At 43.3% G+C, this 18,100-nt stretch overlaps 1 protein-coding gene and 1 long non-coding RNA gene across 8 annotated transcripts in view; one reads left to right on the top strand and one right to left on the bottom strand.

Annotated features, from left to right (window-relative positions):
* GUCY2C (guanylate cyclase 2C) overlaps positions 1–18,100 on the top strand; it is a 144,136-nt gene that overhangs the window by 93,057 nt on the left and 32,979 nt on the right. For 5 of the 7 annotated variants that reach the window (XM_033408149.2, XM_049693869.1, XM_049693870.1 and 2 more), the window contains 6 exons: positions 617–809; positions 4,659–4,833; positions 8,502–8,600; positions 10,844–10,938; positions 12,514–12,590; positions 13,704–14,358. In XM_033408149.2, the coding sequence (XP_033264040.1) occupies positions 617–809; positions 4,659–4,833; positions 8,502–8,600; positions 10,844–10,938; positions 12,514–12,590; positions 13,704–13,878 (814 nt within the window). In that variant the 3' untranslated portion in view covers positions 13,879–14,358. Of the gene's footprint in view, positions 1–616; positions 810–4,658; positions 4,834–8,501; positions 8,601–10,843; positions 10,939–12,513; positions 12,591–13,703; positions 14,359–18,100 lie in introns of those variants that run through there. The other 2 variants (XM_049693872.1, XM_033408152.2) reach the window with 1 other exon arrangement.
* The window catches only part of LOC117197143 (uncharacterized), a 46,121-nt gene continuing 39,820 nt past the window's right edge, over positions 11,800–18,100 (bottom strand). Inside the window, exons 5-6 of the long non-coding RNA XR_007469945.1 lie at positions 14,586–14,691; positions 11,800–12,256 (exon numbers count right to left, since the gene is read on the bottom strand). This is a non-coding gene — a long non-coding RNA (uncharacterized LOC117197143). The remainder of the gene's footprint in view (positions 12,257–14,585; positions 14,692–18,100) is intronic.

The following is an 18,100-nucleotide window of genomic DNA, read 5'->3' as shown; positions in this document are numbered from 1 at the left end:
TTTAGCAGAATTTTAACTTGTTTACGTGGTAACTGATGTTGCTTTTTAAAGGACCCAGTTCTGCTCCAAAATGTTTCAAATAAATCCGGGTTCAGAATATATCAGAATTCATTTTAAATACATTATTTCTTCATAGTGATATTAAACAAGGCCGTGTTAAATATGCCAGGGAAGTAAAACTATTTACTGATGAGAAAGTCAGATCTGATAGCTATCGTGAGTCAAGTTGTTACATCAATGACACACTCTCCTTCTCGGCTTCTGGATGTAGAGCGCTATCTAGAAGAAGCTATCAATAGAGAGGTAAAAAGTGAGCAAGTATTAGGATTGTGTAGGTATTACAGTTATGTGTACATGTATATTAGTGTTATAATCAAGTATTAAATTAATACTGAACCTCCTGTTCATCTGAGGTCAAATACATGTGTTACGTGTGTGTGTAGTATATTCATACATTCGGTTTATGCAAACTGTCTTTGCTTCCTAGCCACACAATTCACTGGAAATCCCCAATTTTAGAATTCCTGGTGGACAATTAGTACAGCCTCAAAGATTTCTGTAGGGGAAGAAGAAATTTGCTGAAGTTGAAGGCCTTGTTTTTCGCTTCCTCATCTAGGCTGGTGGTCAAGTCTCTGAAGGAGAAAGGCATCGTGGAGCCTGAACTATACGAGGAAGTTACAATCTACTTCAGTGACATTGTGGGGTTCACCACCATCTGCAAGTATAGCACCCCCATGGAAGTGGTGGACATGCTCAATGACATCTATAAGAATTTTGACCACATTCTCGATCACCACGACGTGTACAAGGTAACCACTTCACCTAATAGGCTGAATGATGGTTCAGCCCCAGGTCAGCAGAACCAGAATTGGTTGTTTCTGTTATTACAGTCCTCCGTCGCTACCCACTAGCCCCTCTGCCCCAGAATTGGTTCCAGGACCCCCATGGATCCCCAAATCCCCAGATGCTCAAGTCCCTTGTATAAAATGACATATTTACATGTGACCTATGTACATCCCCATGTACTTTAAATCATCTCTAGATTACTTATAATACCTAATACAATGTAGGTGCTATATAAATAGTTGCTGGAGTGTGGCAAATTCAAGTTTTACATTTTGGAACTTTCTGGAATTTTGTTTAAATATTTTTGATTCATGGTTCGTTGAATCCACAGTGCGGAACCTGTGGATACAGAGGCCAACTCTACTCAGGTCTTGTCCTTTGTAATTTAAGATTTAATGAATTAGTGGTTGAATCTGAGCTAAAAGTGAAGGGAAGTGGAAGAATAAGAAGGGTCGTAAGTCGAAATGACCTTGTGACTTTAAGGACCAATATGAAAGACACAACATACAGTCCAGCAGGAATGAATTTGGGGTGTTAAATTTAGGGAAAATGGTTTACTCTTCAGTCATCTTCACAAAATGGGCAGTGTTTAGGCTGATTATGAATGAAGGAGAGAAGGTACCAGAGTTATTCTCAGGAGAATTGGAATCTTTTGTCATTGTTGCTGAAGTAGCAAGCATCGTTCGAAGAAGAGTAAAGAACAGAGCTGGATCTGTTGCCTGACCAGGGTGCCGGCCAGTTCCGGGCTGATAATGTCTGAATCGGAAGAGTAAAGGAGAATTGCATTCCCACATTTTCATGTTGGAAAAGCAGCAGAGCATGTGGAACAAGTAACTTCAGAATTAGAACTCTTTATTCAAATCCCAGGTTGCCCCACCTCATTGCATGACCTCATAAAATATAGTATTTAATTTCAGCAAGTCTCAATCTACCTATCAGTAAAATGGCACAATAATACCTAACTCAATGGATTATTTTGAAGATTACTGAGATAAACAATATGACTAAAACTCTGTATGCTTAAGTTTAGGGGTCATTCATGTAACAGTCTGTTATGATGGTTTTACCCACAGGAAGGACTTCCTTTTAGGATTTGTCTTAGCCCAGTCCTCACCCTATGTAGATCAGAAAGCCATGCTAACAAGAGTTCCCGTTGAATAGAAAATGATTATGCATTTTTTTTTTTTCCTTTTTTCTGGTACGTGGGCCTCTCACTGCTGTGGCCTCTCCCGTTGCGGAGCACAGGCTCCGGACGCGCAGGCTCAGTGGCGATGGCTCACGGGCCCAGCCGCTCCGCGGCATGTGGGATCTTACCGGACCGGGGCACGAACCCGTGTCCCCTGCATCGGCAGGCGGACTCTCAACCACTGCGCCACCAGGGAAGCCCGATTATGCATTTTAGAGATACTCAGCAAAATGAAGTTAACTAACCAACACACGTGAACAATGTATATGATTATGAAAATAATATTAAAAGGGAGAACACTTATCAAAGAATAAATAGGTCTACTGCCTATTACAAGAAAAGTGATTGGAATCATCATAGTACAAGAAAGTGTATTATATATTAGAGAAACCTATAATTATTATTATTTATTTTTTTAACATCTTTATTGGAGTATAATTGCTTTACAATGTTGTGTTAGTTTCTGCTATATAACAAAGTGAATCAGCTATACATATACATATATCCCCATATCCCCTCCCTCTTGCGTCTCCCTCCCACCCTCTCTATCCCACCCCTCTAGGTGGTCACAAAGCACCGAGCTGATCTCCCCGTGCTATGCGGCTGCTTCCCACTAGCTATCTGTTTTACATTTGGTAGTGTATATATGTCCATGCCACTCTCTCACTTCGTCCCAGCTTACCCTTACCCCTCCCGGTGCCCTCAGGTCCATTCTCTACATCTGTGTCTTTATTCCTGTCTTGTCCCTAGGTTCATCAGAACCTTTTTTTTTTTTTTTTTTTAGATTCCATATATATGTGTTAGCATACGGTATTTGTTTTTCTCTTTCTGACTTACTTCACACTGTATGACAGACTCTAGGTCCATCCACCTCACTACAAACAACTCAATTTCGTTTCTTTTTATGGCTGAGTAATATTCCATCGTATATATGTGCCACATCTTTATCCATTCATCTGTCGATGGGCACTTAGGTTACTTCCATGTCCTGGCTATTGTAAATAGTGCTGCAATGAACATTGTGGTACATGACTCATTTTGAATTATGGTTTTCTCAGGGTATGTGCCCAGTAGTGGGATTGCTGGGTCGTATGGTAGTTCTATTTTTAGTTTTTTAAGGAACCTCCATACTGTTCTCCACAGTGGCTGTATCAATTTACATTCCCACCAACAGTGTAAGAGGGTTCCCTTTTCTCCACACCCTCTCCAGCATTTATTGTTTCTAGATTTTTTGATGATGGCCATTCTGACTGGTGTGAGATGATATCTCATTGTAGTTTTGACTTGCATTTCTCTAATGATTAGTGATGTTGAGCATCCTTTCATGTGTTTGTTGGCAACCTGTATATCTTCTCTGGAGAAATGTCTATTTAGGTCTTCTGCCCATTTTTGTATTGGGCTGTTTGTTTTTTTGATACTGAGCTGCTTGTATATTTTGGAGATTAATCCTTTGTCAGTTGCTTCGTTTGCAAATATTTTCTCCCATTCTGAGGGTTGTCTTTTCATCTTGTTTATGGTTTCCTTTGCTGTGCAAAAGCCTTTAGGTTTCATTAGGTCCCATTTGTTTATTTTTGTTTTTATTTCCATTTCTCTAGGAGGTGGGTCAGAAAGGATCTTGCTGTGATTTATGTCATAGAGTGTTCTGCCTGTGTTTTCCCTAAGAGTTTTATAGTGTCTGACTTTACATTTAGGTCTTTAATCCATTTTGAGTTTTATAATTATTTTTTGTCAAATAGTTTATAAAAAATGATAAGAGCCAAAGATGACTTTTCTGGTATTTAGAGGTGTTCCTAAAATTATATAAAACCATTCAGATTATTTCAACATTGATAGAATTGTCATCACATCTGGATGATTCATATTATTATAAAGTACTTTCATATGGTTAAAATCCTTTATGGCGGGGACTTCCCTGGTGGCGCAGTGGTTAAGAATCCGCCTGCCAATGCAGGCGACATGTGTTCAAGCCCTGGTCCAGGAAGATCCCACATGCTGCGGAGCAACTAAGCCCGTGCACCACAACTACTGCAGCCCGTGCGCCTAGAGCCCGTGCTCCGCAACAAGAGAAGCCACCGCAATGAGAGTCTTGTGCACCGCAACGAAGAGTAGCCCCTGCTTGCCACAACTAGAGAAACCCCGTGCGCAGCCACGAAGACCCAACACAGCCAAAAATTAATTTAAAATATATTTTTTAAAAAATCCTTTATAGTTGTTTTATCAACTATTTCACTAGGCTATAAAAACCCTGAAGAAATTAGCATAGAACTGGTCTTGAACTAGTCCCAGAAAAAGCGTACAGGGCCATGCTCATACTGAGTTCTCGAAAATTTTTTTTTTTTTTTGTGCTACGCGGGCCCCTCACTGTTGTGGCCTCTCCCGTTGCGGAGCACAGGCTCCAGACGTGCAGGCTCAGCGGCCACGGCTCAGCGGCCACAGGGCCCAGCCGCTCCGTGGCATGTGGGATCTTCCCGGACCGGGGCACGAACCCGAGTCCCCTGCATTGGCAGGTGGACTCCTAACCCCTGCGCCACCAGGGAAGCCAATTTTTTATGTGACTAACTGCTTCTGTTTGATTTCTTGTGCCATTAGAAGGGTCAGATTCACTAATGAGAAACTACTTCCACAGGTGGAAACCATTGGTGATGCCTACATGGTGGCTAGTGGTTTGCCTAAGAGAAATGGCAACCGACATGCAATTGACATCGCCAAGATGGCTTTGGACATCCTCAGCTTCATGGGGACCTTTGAGCTAGAGCATCTTCCCGGCCTCCCAATATGGATTCGCATTGGAATTCACTCTGGTATGTAGTTGAGCATTGTAGCAATCGAGAACCGTATGTACCTGTGTGCACCGACTAAATCAGAAAGGTTAAAGGATCTTCAGACGTGATCAATTTTCACATGAGGTTTACTCTTGAATCCTCCTGCCAAATACGAAGTCCCGTTACACATCCTGACATAATTAGACCTATAATTAGTCTCTGGAGAGTTCTAGGAAACGACAGCCGTGACAGCACTCACGGAACGATAAACACCCACCAACCACGAACTAAAATACCAAGCTCCGGACTTCCTATTCAAGCTGCCCTATTTACTATGTCATTTATCTCTTCCCCATTCCCTCCCTCTCCCCCACCCCCAACTTCTGTGTATTTTTTTCCCACTGAAATATTACAGTATCTTAAATGGATTATGTTATCTACAGGGGGAAAACATATCTGTTCAGATCCCTACAATAAAAGGGCGTTTATGTTCCCCCAACCCCTCAGTGGTACAGAAAGTACATGGATCACTTTAAAGACCATGAACCTTATCCAACGTTGAATGTAGAGATTTGAGAAGATGAGTTACGAATACAGCAAGTCCCCTACATACGAACCTTCAAGTTGCGAACTTTTAAAGATGCAAACATGCGTTCGCGTGTCCAGTCATGTAAGTTAGTTCACATGTCTGGCGTATGTTGTCACATGCGTGCATCCTCTACAAGTGGTTGTGCTTTTGTGTACTTTACTGTATAGTACTGTTTAGAGTACAGTAGTACAGTATCTTTATTTCGAGCCCAGGATGTCCAGAAGTGAGCGTAAAAGCAGCGATGACGTCGCTGCTACTACTGTGCTTTTCAAGGTACTGTACTGTAAGATTAAAAATGTGTTCTTTATTTTTTGTGTTTGTTTTTTATGCATTATTTGTGTGAAAAGTATTATAAACCTATTACAGTACAGTACTATATAGCCAATTGTGTTAGTTGGTTACCTAGGCTAACTTTGTTGGACTTACAAACAAATTAGACTTAACACGCTCTCGGAACAGAGCTCGTTCCTATGTAGGGACTTATGGTATCACAGAAGAATATAGTGGTAGAGGAACTCAGAAGTCATCTAGATTAATCTTTTACAGGGCATAAATTATACTTTCCAAGATAAATAATAATATAACCACGTTTAGAACAAATAATCCCAGGACTCCCTGAAAACTCAGTATTTCCAAAGTCAGCTCACTCCTTTATCAAATAGTTGTAATTGTTAGACAGTCTTTCCTTGTGTTAAAGTAAATCACATCTCCCTATAATTTCTTGTCATTGCCTCTTTTTCTGCCCTCCAAGCCTCACAGAAGACACAGGGTAGAGAAAACCCAAGAGGTCACTCCAGGCTTTGTGGTGAGGGCCAGACAACTGCATTTGCAAAAGTCATCCTGTATCCACCGTGCCTAGCACAGAGTCAGACAGTAAATATTTGGTTGAGTAATGAATCAGTGAGAGTCTCAGAGTGACAGTATCTAGAAGTTAAAAACTGCTGCCACATCTTTGACAGCCAGGAACATAGCTGTGGCCTTCCCCAGTCATGTCACAACCAAATTGTCGTAGATGTTTACATATACACATAAGGGAACTGTTCGGCATCTCCCTGACCCATCACAAATTGTCGGGCCTGGAGGAAGGGACAGCAGCAGAACTGATGGAACCAGGGAGAGAGAATGGAGCTCTGGGTCCTGGTCCCCTCTCTTTTCCTCTGTGACCTACTCAATGCCTGAGTGACTGCCAGGGCTCAGGCACTGTCACATTGGGCTGGAATGAGAGTAAATAGTAGACACATATACCGAGACGGGTTTATCCCTAAGAAATTAAAAGGTTGCAGTTAAATATTGATAGTTGAAGACAAAACATAACATCTGCAGGCATTTTCCACCTCCAGGCCCTTCCCAGTTTTATCATTCCATTTTTGAAGTGACTAGTCAAGGCATAGCCTTGGGAAGCTCAGAGATCTTTTTTTTTTTTTAATTTATTTTATTGAAGTATAGTTGATTTACAATGTATTAGTTTCTGGTGTACAGCAAAGTGATTCATTTATACATACATATACTAGTTTGCATCTGCTAATCCCAAACTCCCAGTCTGTCCCTCCCCTCATCCCCCCTCCCCCTTGGCAACCACAGGTTGTTCTCTATGTCTGTGAGTCTGTATCTGTTTCGTAGATAAGTTCATTTGTGTCATATTTTAGATTCTGGGAAGCTCAGAGAGCTTCTAATCAAGTAGCTGCTGCTGTTCTTGCTTGTTTTTTATTTCTCTGTGGTTGGTTTTGTTTTTTGCATTGAACCTAACAGGGGAGGGTTCAGTATTTTTATTTTTTCAGTGTTCATAAACAATGAACAACTCAATGTTCAATTTTTTCAGTGTTCATAAACACAGAATATTTGTAGGACGAATCTATCAAGAAACTCATAGAGGTCAAAACCCAATCAGCCAACCATAAAATCAATAGTTACCTCTATCCAAAACCCGATTTTGCAGTTTCTGAGTTAATCTTTAACTTCGAAAATTTTAACTCCTTGCATTCCGTCATTCCACACAAATGCTTGCATGAGCAAACCCTTCTTTCCTACCTGATATGCCACCGTGCATCGCCTTGCCTTGGCTTTTATTCTTCCTTTTGGAGTATCCTTGTGCGACAGGCTCCCCATTCTGTATTCACATGGTGCATGAAATGCTCAGGGAAGAAGATGCCAAGTCCTTGTCTTCTGGGTCTTCCATCATCAGGCCACCAATGCCAAAAAGGCTACTCTGACTTAAATAAAAATAAAATAAAACAAACTTGGGCCACTGAGCCTTTGAGTGTACTGTGCCCTCCAGCAGTTCAGAGCTCTGGGCTGTGTGGCTGGAAGAGGAAGCAAGCAGTGGGATCGTCTTCATCCTTCCTGAGAGGCTTCTATTTAATATATTAAAGAGGGGGACTTCCCTGGTGATCCAGTGGTAAAGAATCCACCTTAACAATGCAGGGGACGCGGGTTCGATCCCTGGTCAGGGAACTAAGATCCCACATGCTGCGGAGCAGCTAAGCCTGCTGAGCTCACGCACCTCAACTAGAGAGCCCGCGTGCTGCAAACTACAGAGCCCAGGCGCTCTGGAGCCCATGCGCCACAACTAGAGAGAGAAAACCCACATGCCATAACTAGAGAGAAGTGCGCGCGCTGCGACAAAAGATCCCGTGTGCCACAACTAAGACCCAGTGTGGCCGAAAATAAATAAAATAAATAAATAAATAAATCTTTATATATATGTGTGTGTGTATATATACATATATATGCATATATACACATACATATACATACATATATACACATATATATACATATATATATATATATACACACACACACACACACATATATATATATAATCTCAAGGAGCACTTTACACCTTTCAGCCTGGATCTCTGGATGCCTTGTTTGTTGCCAATGAGCTTCTCTGTCCTAGAGCAAAATACTTTCTGAAAGCGTGATTTGAATAATGGTGCTCCCCCAGTGAATACATTGACTTAAAGCAAAAGTCACAGGTCGCATTTCCCACCTTGAACCGCTTCTCCATGAAATGAGGTATCGTGCATCGTGACGCTGAGAAGAGGCCTGCCCCCCCCCCCCCCACTCCACTGTGTGACTTCTGTTGCCTCCACCTCTTGTTTTCTGTCCCTCTCAGGTCCCTGTGCTGCCGGAGTTGTGGGCATCAAGATGCCCCGTTATTGCCTGTTCGGAGATACAGTCAACACAGCCTCGCGGATGGAATCCACTGGCCTCCGTAAGAAGGGAGACTGCTTTTTTTAGAGGACAGAGATTCTGTCTTCCAGCAGAGGGGAATTGTAGGATAAAATGCAGAATAAGTGCCAGTGAGATGAAGAATGACTCTTCACACTGACTGGCCGTGAGCCTGGGTCAATCCAGTCCTTGCTACAAATTGCCGTTTACTGATAACTTTTTTTTTTTTTTTTTTTTTTTTTTGCGGTACGCGGCCCTCTTACTGCTGTGGCCTCTCCTGTTGCGGAGCACAGGCTCCATGGCTCACGGGCCCAGCTGCTCCGCGGCATGTGGGATCTTCCCGGACCGGGGCACGAACCCGCGTCCCCTGCATCGGCAGGTGGACTCTCAACCACTGTGCCACCAGGGAAGCCCTACTGATAACTGTTTTATTCTTCCTTTTTGACTCAGTTTTAGACTGTTATCATTAATTTGGGTTCATTTGCAATGCATTCAGGCATGCTCTACCTGGAATAGCCATGAAATTTAGCATAGATCCATGTAAGTTAAAGAGAAATTCCGTTTAACAGGAATCTATTCAGGCCAAGGGTATGAACAGAAGAGCCTGAAGGGAAGGGCTAATGATGCCATAGCTTCTGCTTGTCTCTATATTGCCTGCAGACAGGAAGGAGTTCCTAGGACATTTAAAGTACGATGGTAGTTACACATATAGCCCGTAAAGCTGTGGCGTTGGACTTGGTTCCTGGAAGGAGCCTGATATCTGTGGCAGCAGCCGCCATTTACATGGCCTCACAGGCATCAGCTGAGAAAAGGACCCAAAAAGAAATTGGAGATATTACTGGTGTTGCTGATGTTACAGTCAGACAGTCCTACAGACTAATCTGTCCTCGGGCCCCAGATCTGTTTCCTACAGACTTCAAATTTGACACCCCTGTGAACAAACTACCACAGCTATAAATTGAGGCAGCTGATGTCAAGCTCCTATGCACACTGAACTTTGCCTGATGTACATAGCCTTACAAAGTGCTGGACTGAGCCTTTAATAAGGAAAAACGAAAGACATAGTATGCATTCCAGGGCTAAATTTTTTTTTAGGTTTACTTTTTTTTATTTTTTTTATTTTTGGCTACGTCAGGTCTTCGTTCCTGCACGCAGGATTTCTCTTAAACTGAATAGAAATTCAGTGAGTTAGATACAGAGTATATACCCTGGTTCACTTTCCTATTCCTCTTTTATTTGGTTTTCCTTGGAATTGGTTTTAATAAAGAAAATGATAAGTATTTGTTATATGCAAAAACTTATATTGCGTTTTTCTGGCAAGGTAGAGGCAGTGTGTGTTACATCTAGTAAATGCTCAATAAATACCTATGACTATGATAATATTAGAAATATATACAAGAGAGAAAGAAAGCATTGGTAATGTGTGTGCGGGCTTACAAAACACTGGTGGTAGTATGGTATTTTGGCAGTCTACTGACAACCTGATACTGGTTTGAACTAGAAAATCACGGTGTAAAGGAAATAATAAGGTTGGGGCCAAACAGACGGGTTAAAATCATAACTATACAAGTCACTGTCTGTGTAAGCTTGGGAGGAAGTTACCTCATCTTTCTAGGCATCAGAAAGTTGAAGATACAAATTGAGGATGGGATTCCAACCTTGCTGGAAGTGTTTCTGGAAGGAGTTGAAGTGATGTGTTTTAAGCATTGAGCAGCCCTCTGGTACATGGTAGGCAGGCAATACGGGGTTTTCATTATTCTTACTGTTGTTACTGTCTGTGGCACCCAGAGTGGGAAGGTGTTATATAGTAATCAATCAGTGAACGAGATTGCCCTCACCACTTGTTTGTTAGAAGGATAACCGTTACCCCGGAAGAGTAAAACACGAGAAAGTCAAGACTCTATAACTCTCTCCAGAATCTTCACCTTGCCGCCAACACTTTAGCTACTTATTGGAATGTCTATATGGAGACACCAGAGCAAATTCCACCTTTTAAGCTCAGCACCACAGGCTAAATCCAAAGCCAGGCCCAGGGGCTCCCACTCTGAGCTGGGATGAAAATTTACGGGGCACAACCTAAGGAGCCCCCTCCCTCAGGACCCTCTCTCTTCCCACGTGCGATAATAGTTCTTATCTCACTGATGATATTTTTTAGTATTTTTACTGCAGTATCTAAGCTGCCAAGAGCACCTGTAATAAATATTCTGGCTCAAGGGGAAACAGATGGTGCCACATAATAGCTCTCAAAACGGGTGAGATTTTCATTGATCTGTTTCGCATTTCCAGCCTTGAGAATTCATGTGAGCGGCTCCACAATATCCATCCTGAAGAGAACGGAGTGCCAGTTCCTGTATGAAGTGAGAGGAGAAACGTACTTAAAGGTAAGGAGTCCACGGAGACAGCACCCAGAGGAAAGCTCTCACCAGCACCTGGGGGATGCCTCCTTTGAGACTGGACATCCAATGATCAGTATATTGATGAGCATGAGAACGAAGGGTGCTTTCCTGCTCTCCCCGCAATGATCACCCACCCTCCCCTGTAGGAGAAGCTACCACCGAAGACTATAAACTCAGAACATCCCTTTACTCCAAAGACCCCTCCTGATGTTTTGAACTATGGCCACTACGTTATAAAATGCTGCCACCATTTCTTTCACCTGTATCCAGGTTTGTCCCCAGTTCCCCCTCCACTCCCAAGAGCTAAGTCTATTGCAGGACTACTTTAGTCAAAGCCCGCCTCTCCCCACTTATGTCCTCGCTTTTACTGCAAGATGCTGCTACTCTCTAAGGCCACCTTTCTTGCTGTACTTTTCTGAGGTTCTGGACCAGTGAACCTCAAGGTGTGGCTCCACATTCTGCCTCAGCATCGTCCAGGCACTTGTTACAATGCGGATGCCTGGACTCCCCCCACAGGCCTGCTGAGTCAGACCCTCCTTGGGTGTAGATCAGAAATCTGTACTTGAAACACGTACTCTATGTGACTGTGATGCGCAGGGAGATGTAAGAATCCCCGTTTCAGATGCGCCACGCTGCCCCGCACATTTAGAACAGCAGCCCTCGAGAGCCACCGCGCGTCTCCAGGTGGCCCACCGGCTGCTAGTTGAAGGCAACCGCACTCACAGTTGGTCTGAAGCCAATGATCGGCCAAGACCACCTGCCTCTACTAGTCATAGGGCCGCTGGCCTCTACTCTGTGACAACTGGGAGAGCCTCCTTTTAGGTAGTTGTGTCCAAACATCACACTTGCTTTTTTAATTCTCCGTAAATACATTTTCTGCAGGGTGTTCCCCCCAAAACAGAAGTGGTCTAAGGATTATTACAGTCCAAACAGAGCCCCAAACCACAATTGTTTTGAATGAGTGATTTTTAAAAATATAAACATCCAGTCTCCTTTCCAAATACAAGCTCTAGCAAAAACAGAATTGCCTGTGTTTCCCTTTATTTTATAGCCTCCAGATGGGCCCAGCCAGTGGTACTTAGTGAATGTTTATTACGATGCACATGCGTTTATAATTTACACACTTAATGTGGGGAAACTGTGGCACAAGTTTCGTGGCAAGGTTTTGGGACAAAAAGGGCCGGAATAAAACGTAGACAACAGAAACCAGTTGGATTCGTTGGCGTAGCAGGATTGCAGAGGAATGTTCTTCCTTCTTCATTTAGAGCTCTTGTGCTGTTGCTGTGGTGATATTTTGAAATATCTTTTGGGAAAAAAGAAAATTCTACTTTGAAAAAACACGTCTGGTGGATGAGAGACTTATTTTTTAACAGGCACTTAGACATAAAGATCGGTGTACAGATAATGCAAATCATATCAGGAACAGGTGCTGTCCTAAAATATAGGCGCTGATGAGAAACTCAGAGGTGAAATGTCTTTTGGAAACAGATACTTGTCAGAATGGTGGGCTAGAGTCGACTGTCTTGGTCTCCATGGTACACACCTTTCTCTTCTCTCTAGGGAAGAGGAACTGAGACCACCTACTGGCTGACCGGCGGGAAGGACCAGGAGTACAACCTGCCAACCCCTCCGACCGCGTAAGCTGCCTGGGGCTGTGATGGGGAGGGGTGGGGGAGGGGAGGTCTTGGCTTTGTAAGTTGTGCTACGTGCAGCCGGTTTAACTGTGGTCGAGTGCTTTGCCAGTGGCAGTGATGCAATGAATACAAGGTGAGAGACTACACACATGAAAAAGCTTGGAAACCTCCCTTCTCTGACTGCTAGAGGGTTTCAGGTCTGCTCAGGAGACCAGAGGACAGTTTAGGGCTCCCTCCCTGCCCCTCTGGTCGTAACAAAAGTAGAGCAGTGGAGCACACTGTACTGCATTGCCTCCCGTGCCTGCAGTGCTCTGCCGTCACCCGATGAAACAGGAACGCCCCCAGCTCCAGGACTGCAGGTCTGGGTCTTCACGTGGAGCATGTGTTCCCCGTGAGATGAGGAAGACAGGTTTCAGGTCCAAGTAACCGGTTTCAGGTTCCCCTAAAGATGACTCAAATGGTCTTCCAGTTGCACCTTGGCCACTGCGATCAGTCACTGTGGCCGTTGGAATGGCTTTTGCTGTGGTGGAGAAACCCTGTTTTGCAGACTCCTAGACGCAGGACCCAGACACATGGGGAAGACCGTAGAGATGCCAAGTCAACCCAGATCGTCCCTGGGTCACGGGGGACCTGGCCCCTTATTAAGAGCACCCCAGGTCCCTTCTAAACTCTTGAAACCCTCCACCTGTTGTGAGCCCTCCCCAGACAAGCCACACTCCTAGGAAGGTGTGGGACCAATGTGTTTTCAGAGTTTCGTGGTGGCAGGGGCCTAGCACCCGCCTGGCTTCCTTTCCCCTCCCTGCAGAGGTATGTGTAAACCTAACCGTGCCTCCGAATTCCGCAGCATGTTGTTTCACTTTGAAATTGAAATATATCAATAATTTCCTGCTCGAAATATATTCTGCTTTTCCTACAACTACACAGAGCAGGGATGACAGATCTTTAAGCTCATCAAGGGAAGGCAAGGATCATTTTGTGTGCTCTGGATTTCCTGTGTTCAGCCCAGAATAGGTGTTCAACAAGTATTCAGTGAATGGAACTGGCGGTTCTGGAGCTGAGGGATAGTCTGTATGAATTGCTGAGAAGATCCGTTTTCCCTCCGCACTCTCTCTCCAGGGAAAGCCAACAGCGATTGCAAGCCGAGTTTGTAGACATGATCGCCAGCTCTTTACAGAAAAGACAGGCCTCAGGGATAAGGAACAGAAAACCAACCCGGGTAGCCAGCTACAAGAAGGGCACCCTGGAATACTTGCAGCTGAACACGACAGACAAGGAGAGCACCCATTTTTAAACCTCAGTGAAGTCTAAGGGCTCGGGCAAACTAAGCCCAGCTGCACTTGGGCAGGTGTCCTGAAGCTTCCATTTCCCTGACACCTCAGTGGAACGGAAGAAGACTTAGATGCAACCTCTTCAGCCTCGGCTGCCCTGTCTGGAACATAGACTTGCTTCTGTGAATCAGTTGTGTGCCCTCAGTGCGATAATTACCTTTTACTCTGGGGCCCAATCTCAACAGTTACCCCAGGGAGCTTCGACCTGGGAAAGAAGAGGAATGAATGTACCATCTCGAAGTTGAGGAGATTTTGTTCTTATTTCGCCTATTTTTGTTTTGTTTACTGGCTCTTTTTCCTTCTGTATTCGTGATAGGATTCTTTTTTTAATTGTCGCAATTATATTTTAAGTACTTTGTCTCCATTAAATTATATTTAACTCATAATTTTTGCAGAAAATATGCAGTATATGAGGTAGGAATAAAAGTTAAGTGTTTCCTGGGTCTGTGGATGTGTTTCCATCTTTTCCACCCATTTTTCCTGGAATGCACCATCCATCGCCTTGCACTCACTGAAAAACTGACTTAATTCCCCTGCACTAAAGGAGGGCAAAGCTAGCATCATTGCTCAGGGATACGAACCTTGACGTTTATCATTACCTGTGTGCATGTGGTAATTTTGTGTCTAGGCCTCTACCATAGGAGCTGGGCTAAATTCAAATCCTGTTTACCTGTAAAGACACATTACTTCAAACTCTTCAAACCCCCTTTCACATCCAGCAGCAATCTCTTGCCCCTTCTAATGGCACTCCAGCATGACTCGTCTGCTTGAAATCTCTGGGGAAAGGACAAAAGTCAGGTTGAGTAGACTAGTATCAGCAAGGGCAAGAACAAGCATGTAACACCCTGGCACTAAACCACTAAAACAACTGCTCTAACCACATCATGCCTCCCCAGGCCTCTGCCACAAAAGCCACCCCAGAGATTAAGAAACAGGTTATGTCTTCTCCATCACCTGGAAAAGCAGACAATCAAAAAGTAATAGGGCTTCCCTGGTGGTGCAGTGGTTGAGAGTCCACCTGCCAATGCAGGGGACACAGGTTCGTGCCCCGGTCCGGGAGGATCCCACATGCTGCAGAGCGGCTGTGCCCGTGAGCCATGGCCGCTGAGCCTGCGCGTCCGGAGCCTGTGCTCCGCAACGGGAGAGGCCACAACAGTGAGAGGCCCGTGTACCGCAAAAAAAAAAAGTAATAAATTATCTCCTGATATATAGGTTGAACACGTAATATGCAGCAAGAGTCCTTCCTTGGAATCTGGAGGTTTATAATCTGTCTGTGCCTCTATGTCCAGCACAAGGAGACTATACACAGGGATGAGGTCGTGGCATGGAAGTTCTTGGTCATTCATTCATTCAGGAAACACATTTGACCTTCTCCTTTTATTCCAGGGACTGGGCTTAATGTAGGCGGTAGAGACATACAGTCTCTGCCAAACCTTGAATCTTATAGGAGAGAGAGAAATGGAAAGAGATAAGTGGGTGTGGGAACCAAGCAGCATCCTTGACAACAGGCAAACTTAGCAACTCTAAGGTCGACCAGAAAATTGTTTTTAATGCTCACAGGGCATTGATGAAAAACTTCTCAGTTGAAGGCTCCAGTGTTTTTATTCTATTATAAACTCTACGTGGTTGTGAAATATTTCTTGACCTTTAAACAGATGTGTGGCCTCGGCTTGACCACTTAACAGTGTGGATGTATAACACCAGTGATGACAGTGACTAAGAATAGTACCGGCCAAATTCCTTCTCTGCTCTTTTCTAGCTGTAAATTAATTAATGTCTCCAAGCCTCTGTTTCATTAATAAATCATTAATCATAATATCCACCTCAAGGAGTTGTTATAATGATTTTTTTAATGAAATTTGTCAAGAACCTAGCACAGTGGTTCATATAGTAGATTTTCAACATATAACCTCTACCTTCAACTTTTCCCCCCTCTCTCTACTTGCTTAATTAGTCAGAACTAAAGCATTTCAAACAGAGGACTTTCATGTGCGATAAGCGTACTTAAGATGATTTTTTTTCAAGAATTGATTATAGAATTTTTCAAATGTACACAAAAGTAGAGAGAATCGCTTATGAATCCCCATCGAGTCATCATCAGTTTCAAGAATTACCAATATTTTCCCAATCTTGTTTCATCTATCTTCTACCAACTTTGTTTGTTTTACCAGATTGTTTTAAAAGAACTTCCAAATATCCTGTCTTTCACCTATAAATACCTCAATACATCTTTTAAAAAAATTTTTTTATGAAGTATAGTTATAGAAAATGTTGTGTTTCAGGTATACAGCAAAGTGATTCAGTTTTATATATACATATATATGTATATAAACATATATATATATTCTTTTTCAGATCTTTTCCATTATAGGTTATTACAAGATATTAAATATAGTTCCCTGTGCTATAGGTCCTTGTCGTTTATCTATTTTATATATAGTAGTGTGTATCTGTTAATCCCAAACTCCTAACTTATCCCTCTCCCCCCTTAACCAGTTGACAAACAGTTTATTTAAAGGGCCAAGCAGTAAATAGTTCACACTTGGCAGGCAACCCTCTCTCTGTTGCAACTACTCACCTTTGCTGTTGTAGCACGAAAGTCACCATAGACAGTATGCAAGGCCATGGGCAGGATGTGTTCCAATAAAAGTTTATTTTTATTTGCAGCTATTGTTTGCTTAACCTTGCTCTAGCAGATAAGGATTTTTTTAAAATCATAGCTAAAATACCATTATCATAGCAAATGAAATTAATGAAAAGTCCTTAATATCAACTAATAACAGGTTCATTTTATTAAAAATCTCCCTAGCTGTTTCAAAAAAATATTTTACATTAGTTTTTTCAAGTCAGGATCCATAAAGGTCCATATGTTTACACATGCCTGAAACATCACTCTAGTCTCTTTTAACCTATACTGTTTCACCCATACACACTTTTTTTCTATGACATTTATTTGTGGAAGAAATTGAGTCATTTTTCCTACATAGTTCCTCAATGAATTTAGCTGATTGAATATTCATGGTTATGTTTCATTTGTTCTTATATTTTCCATATTTCCTGGAATTTGGTAGTTAGACCCAGAAGATAATTAGAGTCAGGTTTAATATTTGCCCAAGATAATTTATGTAGCCAGTCTCCCAAAGGAGAATTTAGATGTGGAAAATAATACACTGAGATTCCAGCTCCAGTGATCAGTAATGAGACTAGATTATAATTGCACACTTGGCATTAGTTTTAATCACCCACTCCCACCTCAAACCCCCAGAATGACAGAAAATTACTTCTACAAAGAATTGGGAAACAGGAAAGAATATCCTTGGTGAACCGGAAATTATGAGGCAATTCTGAAAGACAGAAAACAGATGGGATCAGACTAAAAGAGAGAATAGTAGCCCAAAGCAATTGTAGAAGAGGACTGATGGAAAAGGTAGGAAGGGTTCTGGGGGAGCTCCAAGCTCAGAAGGAGCAGATGAAGGGGCAAGAGAGAATCTTAGCATTAATCAACACTAGGGTGGAGGCTACCATTGCCAATGAGAGTACACAGACTTAGGGGGAAGGGAGCCAGCTCAAACCCTGGCCTGGCTCTGCCTCTGACCAAGGCTGAGGCAGCCATTGCCAGCACGCACATTCCTGCCCACACTTGGGAGGAGGGGAACTAGCTCCAGGTAGGAGACCACCGAAACCAGCGGGAGCGAAACCAGCTGAGTAGTGTGGCAACAGCCTCACTGGCCCTGACCCAGCCTCTAACCAAGTCACACATACCAGGGAAAAAGTGAAGCCAGCACAACAGTGCAGCCCCAAACCCTCAGGCCCTGGCTGTGATGCAAACCAAGGGAGAGACTACCACCACATCTGGGAGAAACCCAACTCCCTCAGGGCTCCTGCTTCAGCCCCTTGGGTCCCAACTCCACTCCCGACAGGGTGATAACAGCCACTGAGCATAGGAGAAGCTCCAGCTTGCACCTGCCTCTGGCTCTAGCTGCTCCAGCTCCAGCCCTACCTCCTACCAAGGTGGGGCTGCCAGCACACCTGTGGGAAGACATGCTCATTTCATATCCAGCTCTCCCACCAAAGCCACTGGGTACCAGAAACTGTACAGGATTCTCCATTCAAGGACACCCCTTCAAGACCACAATAAGTAACTGTTTCACTAATTTCATGGGGACAGAGAAAGTTAAACAAATT

The sequence above is a fragment of the Orcinus orca genome, chromosome 11, assembly GCF_937001465.1.
Source record: "Orcinus orca chromosome 11, mOrcOrc1.1, whole genome shotgun sequence".
NCBI classification, from domain to species: Eukaryota; Metazoa; Chordata; class Mammalia; order Artiodactyla; family Delphinidae; genus Orcinus; species Orcinus orca.
The sequence above is the reverse complement of the archived record's forward strand: the minus strand, read 5'-3'. Positions and strand labels throughout refer to the sequence as shown.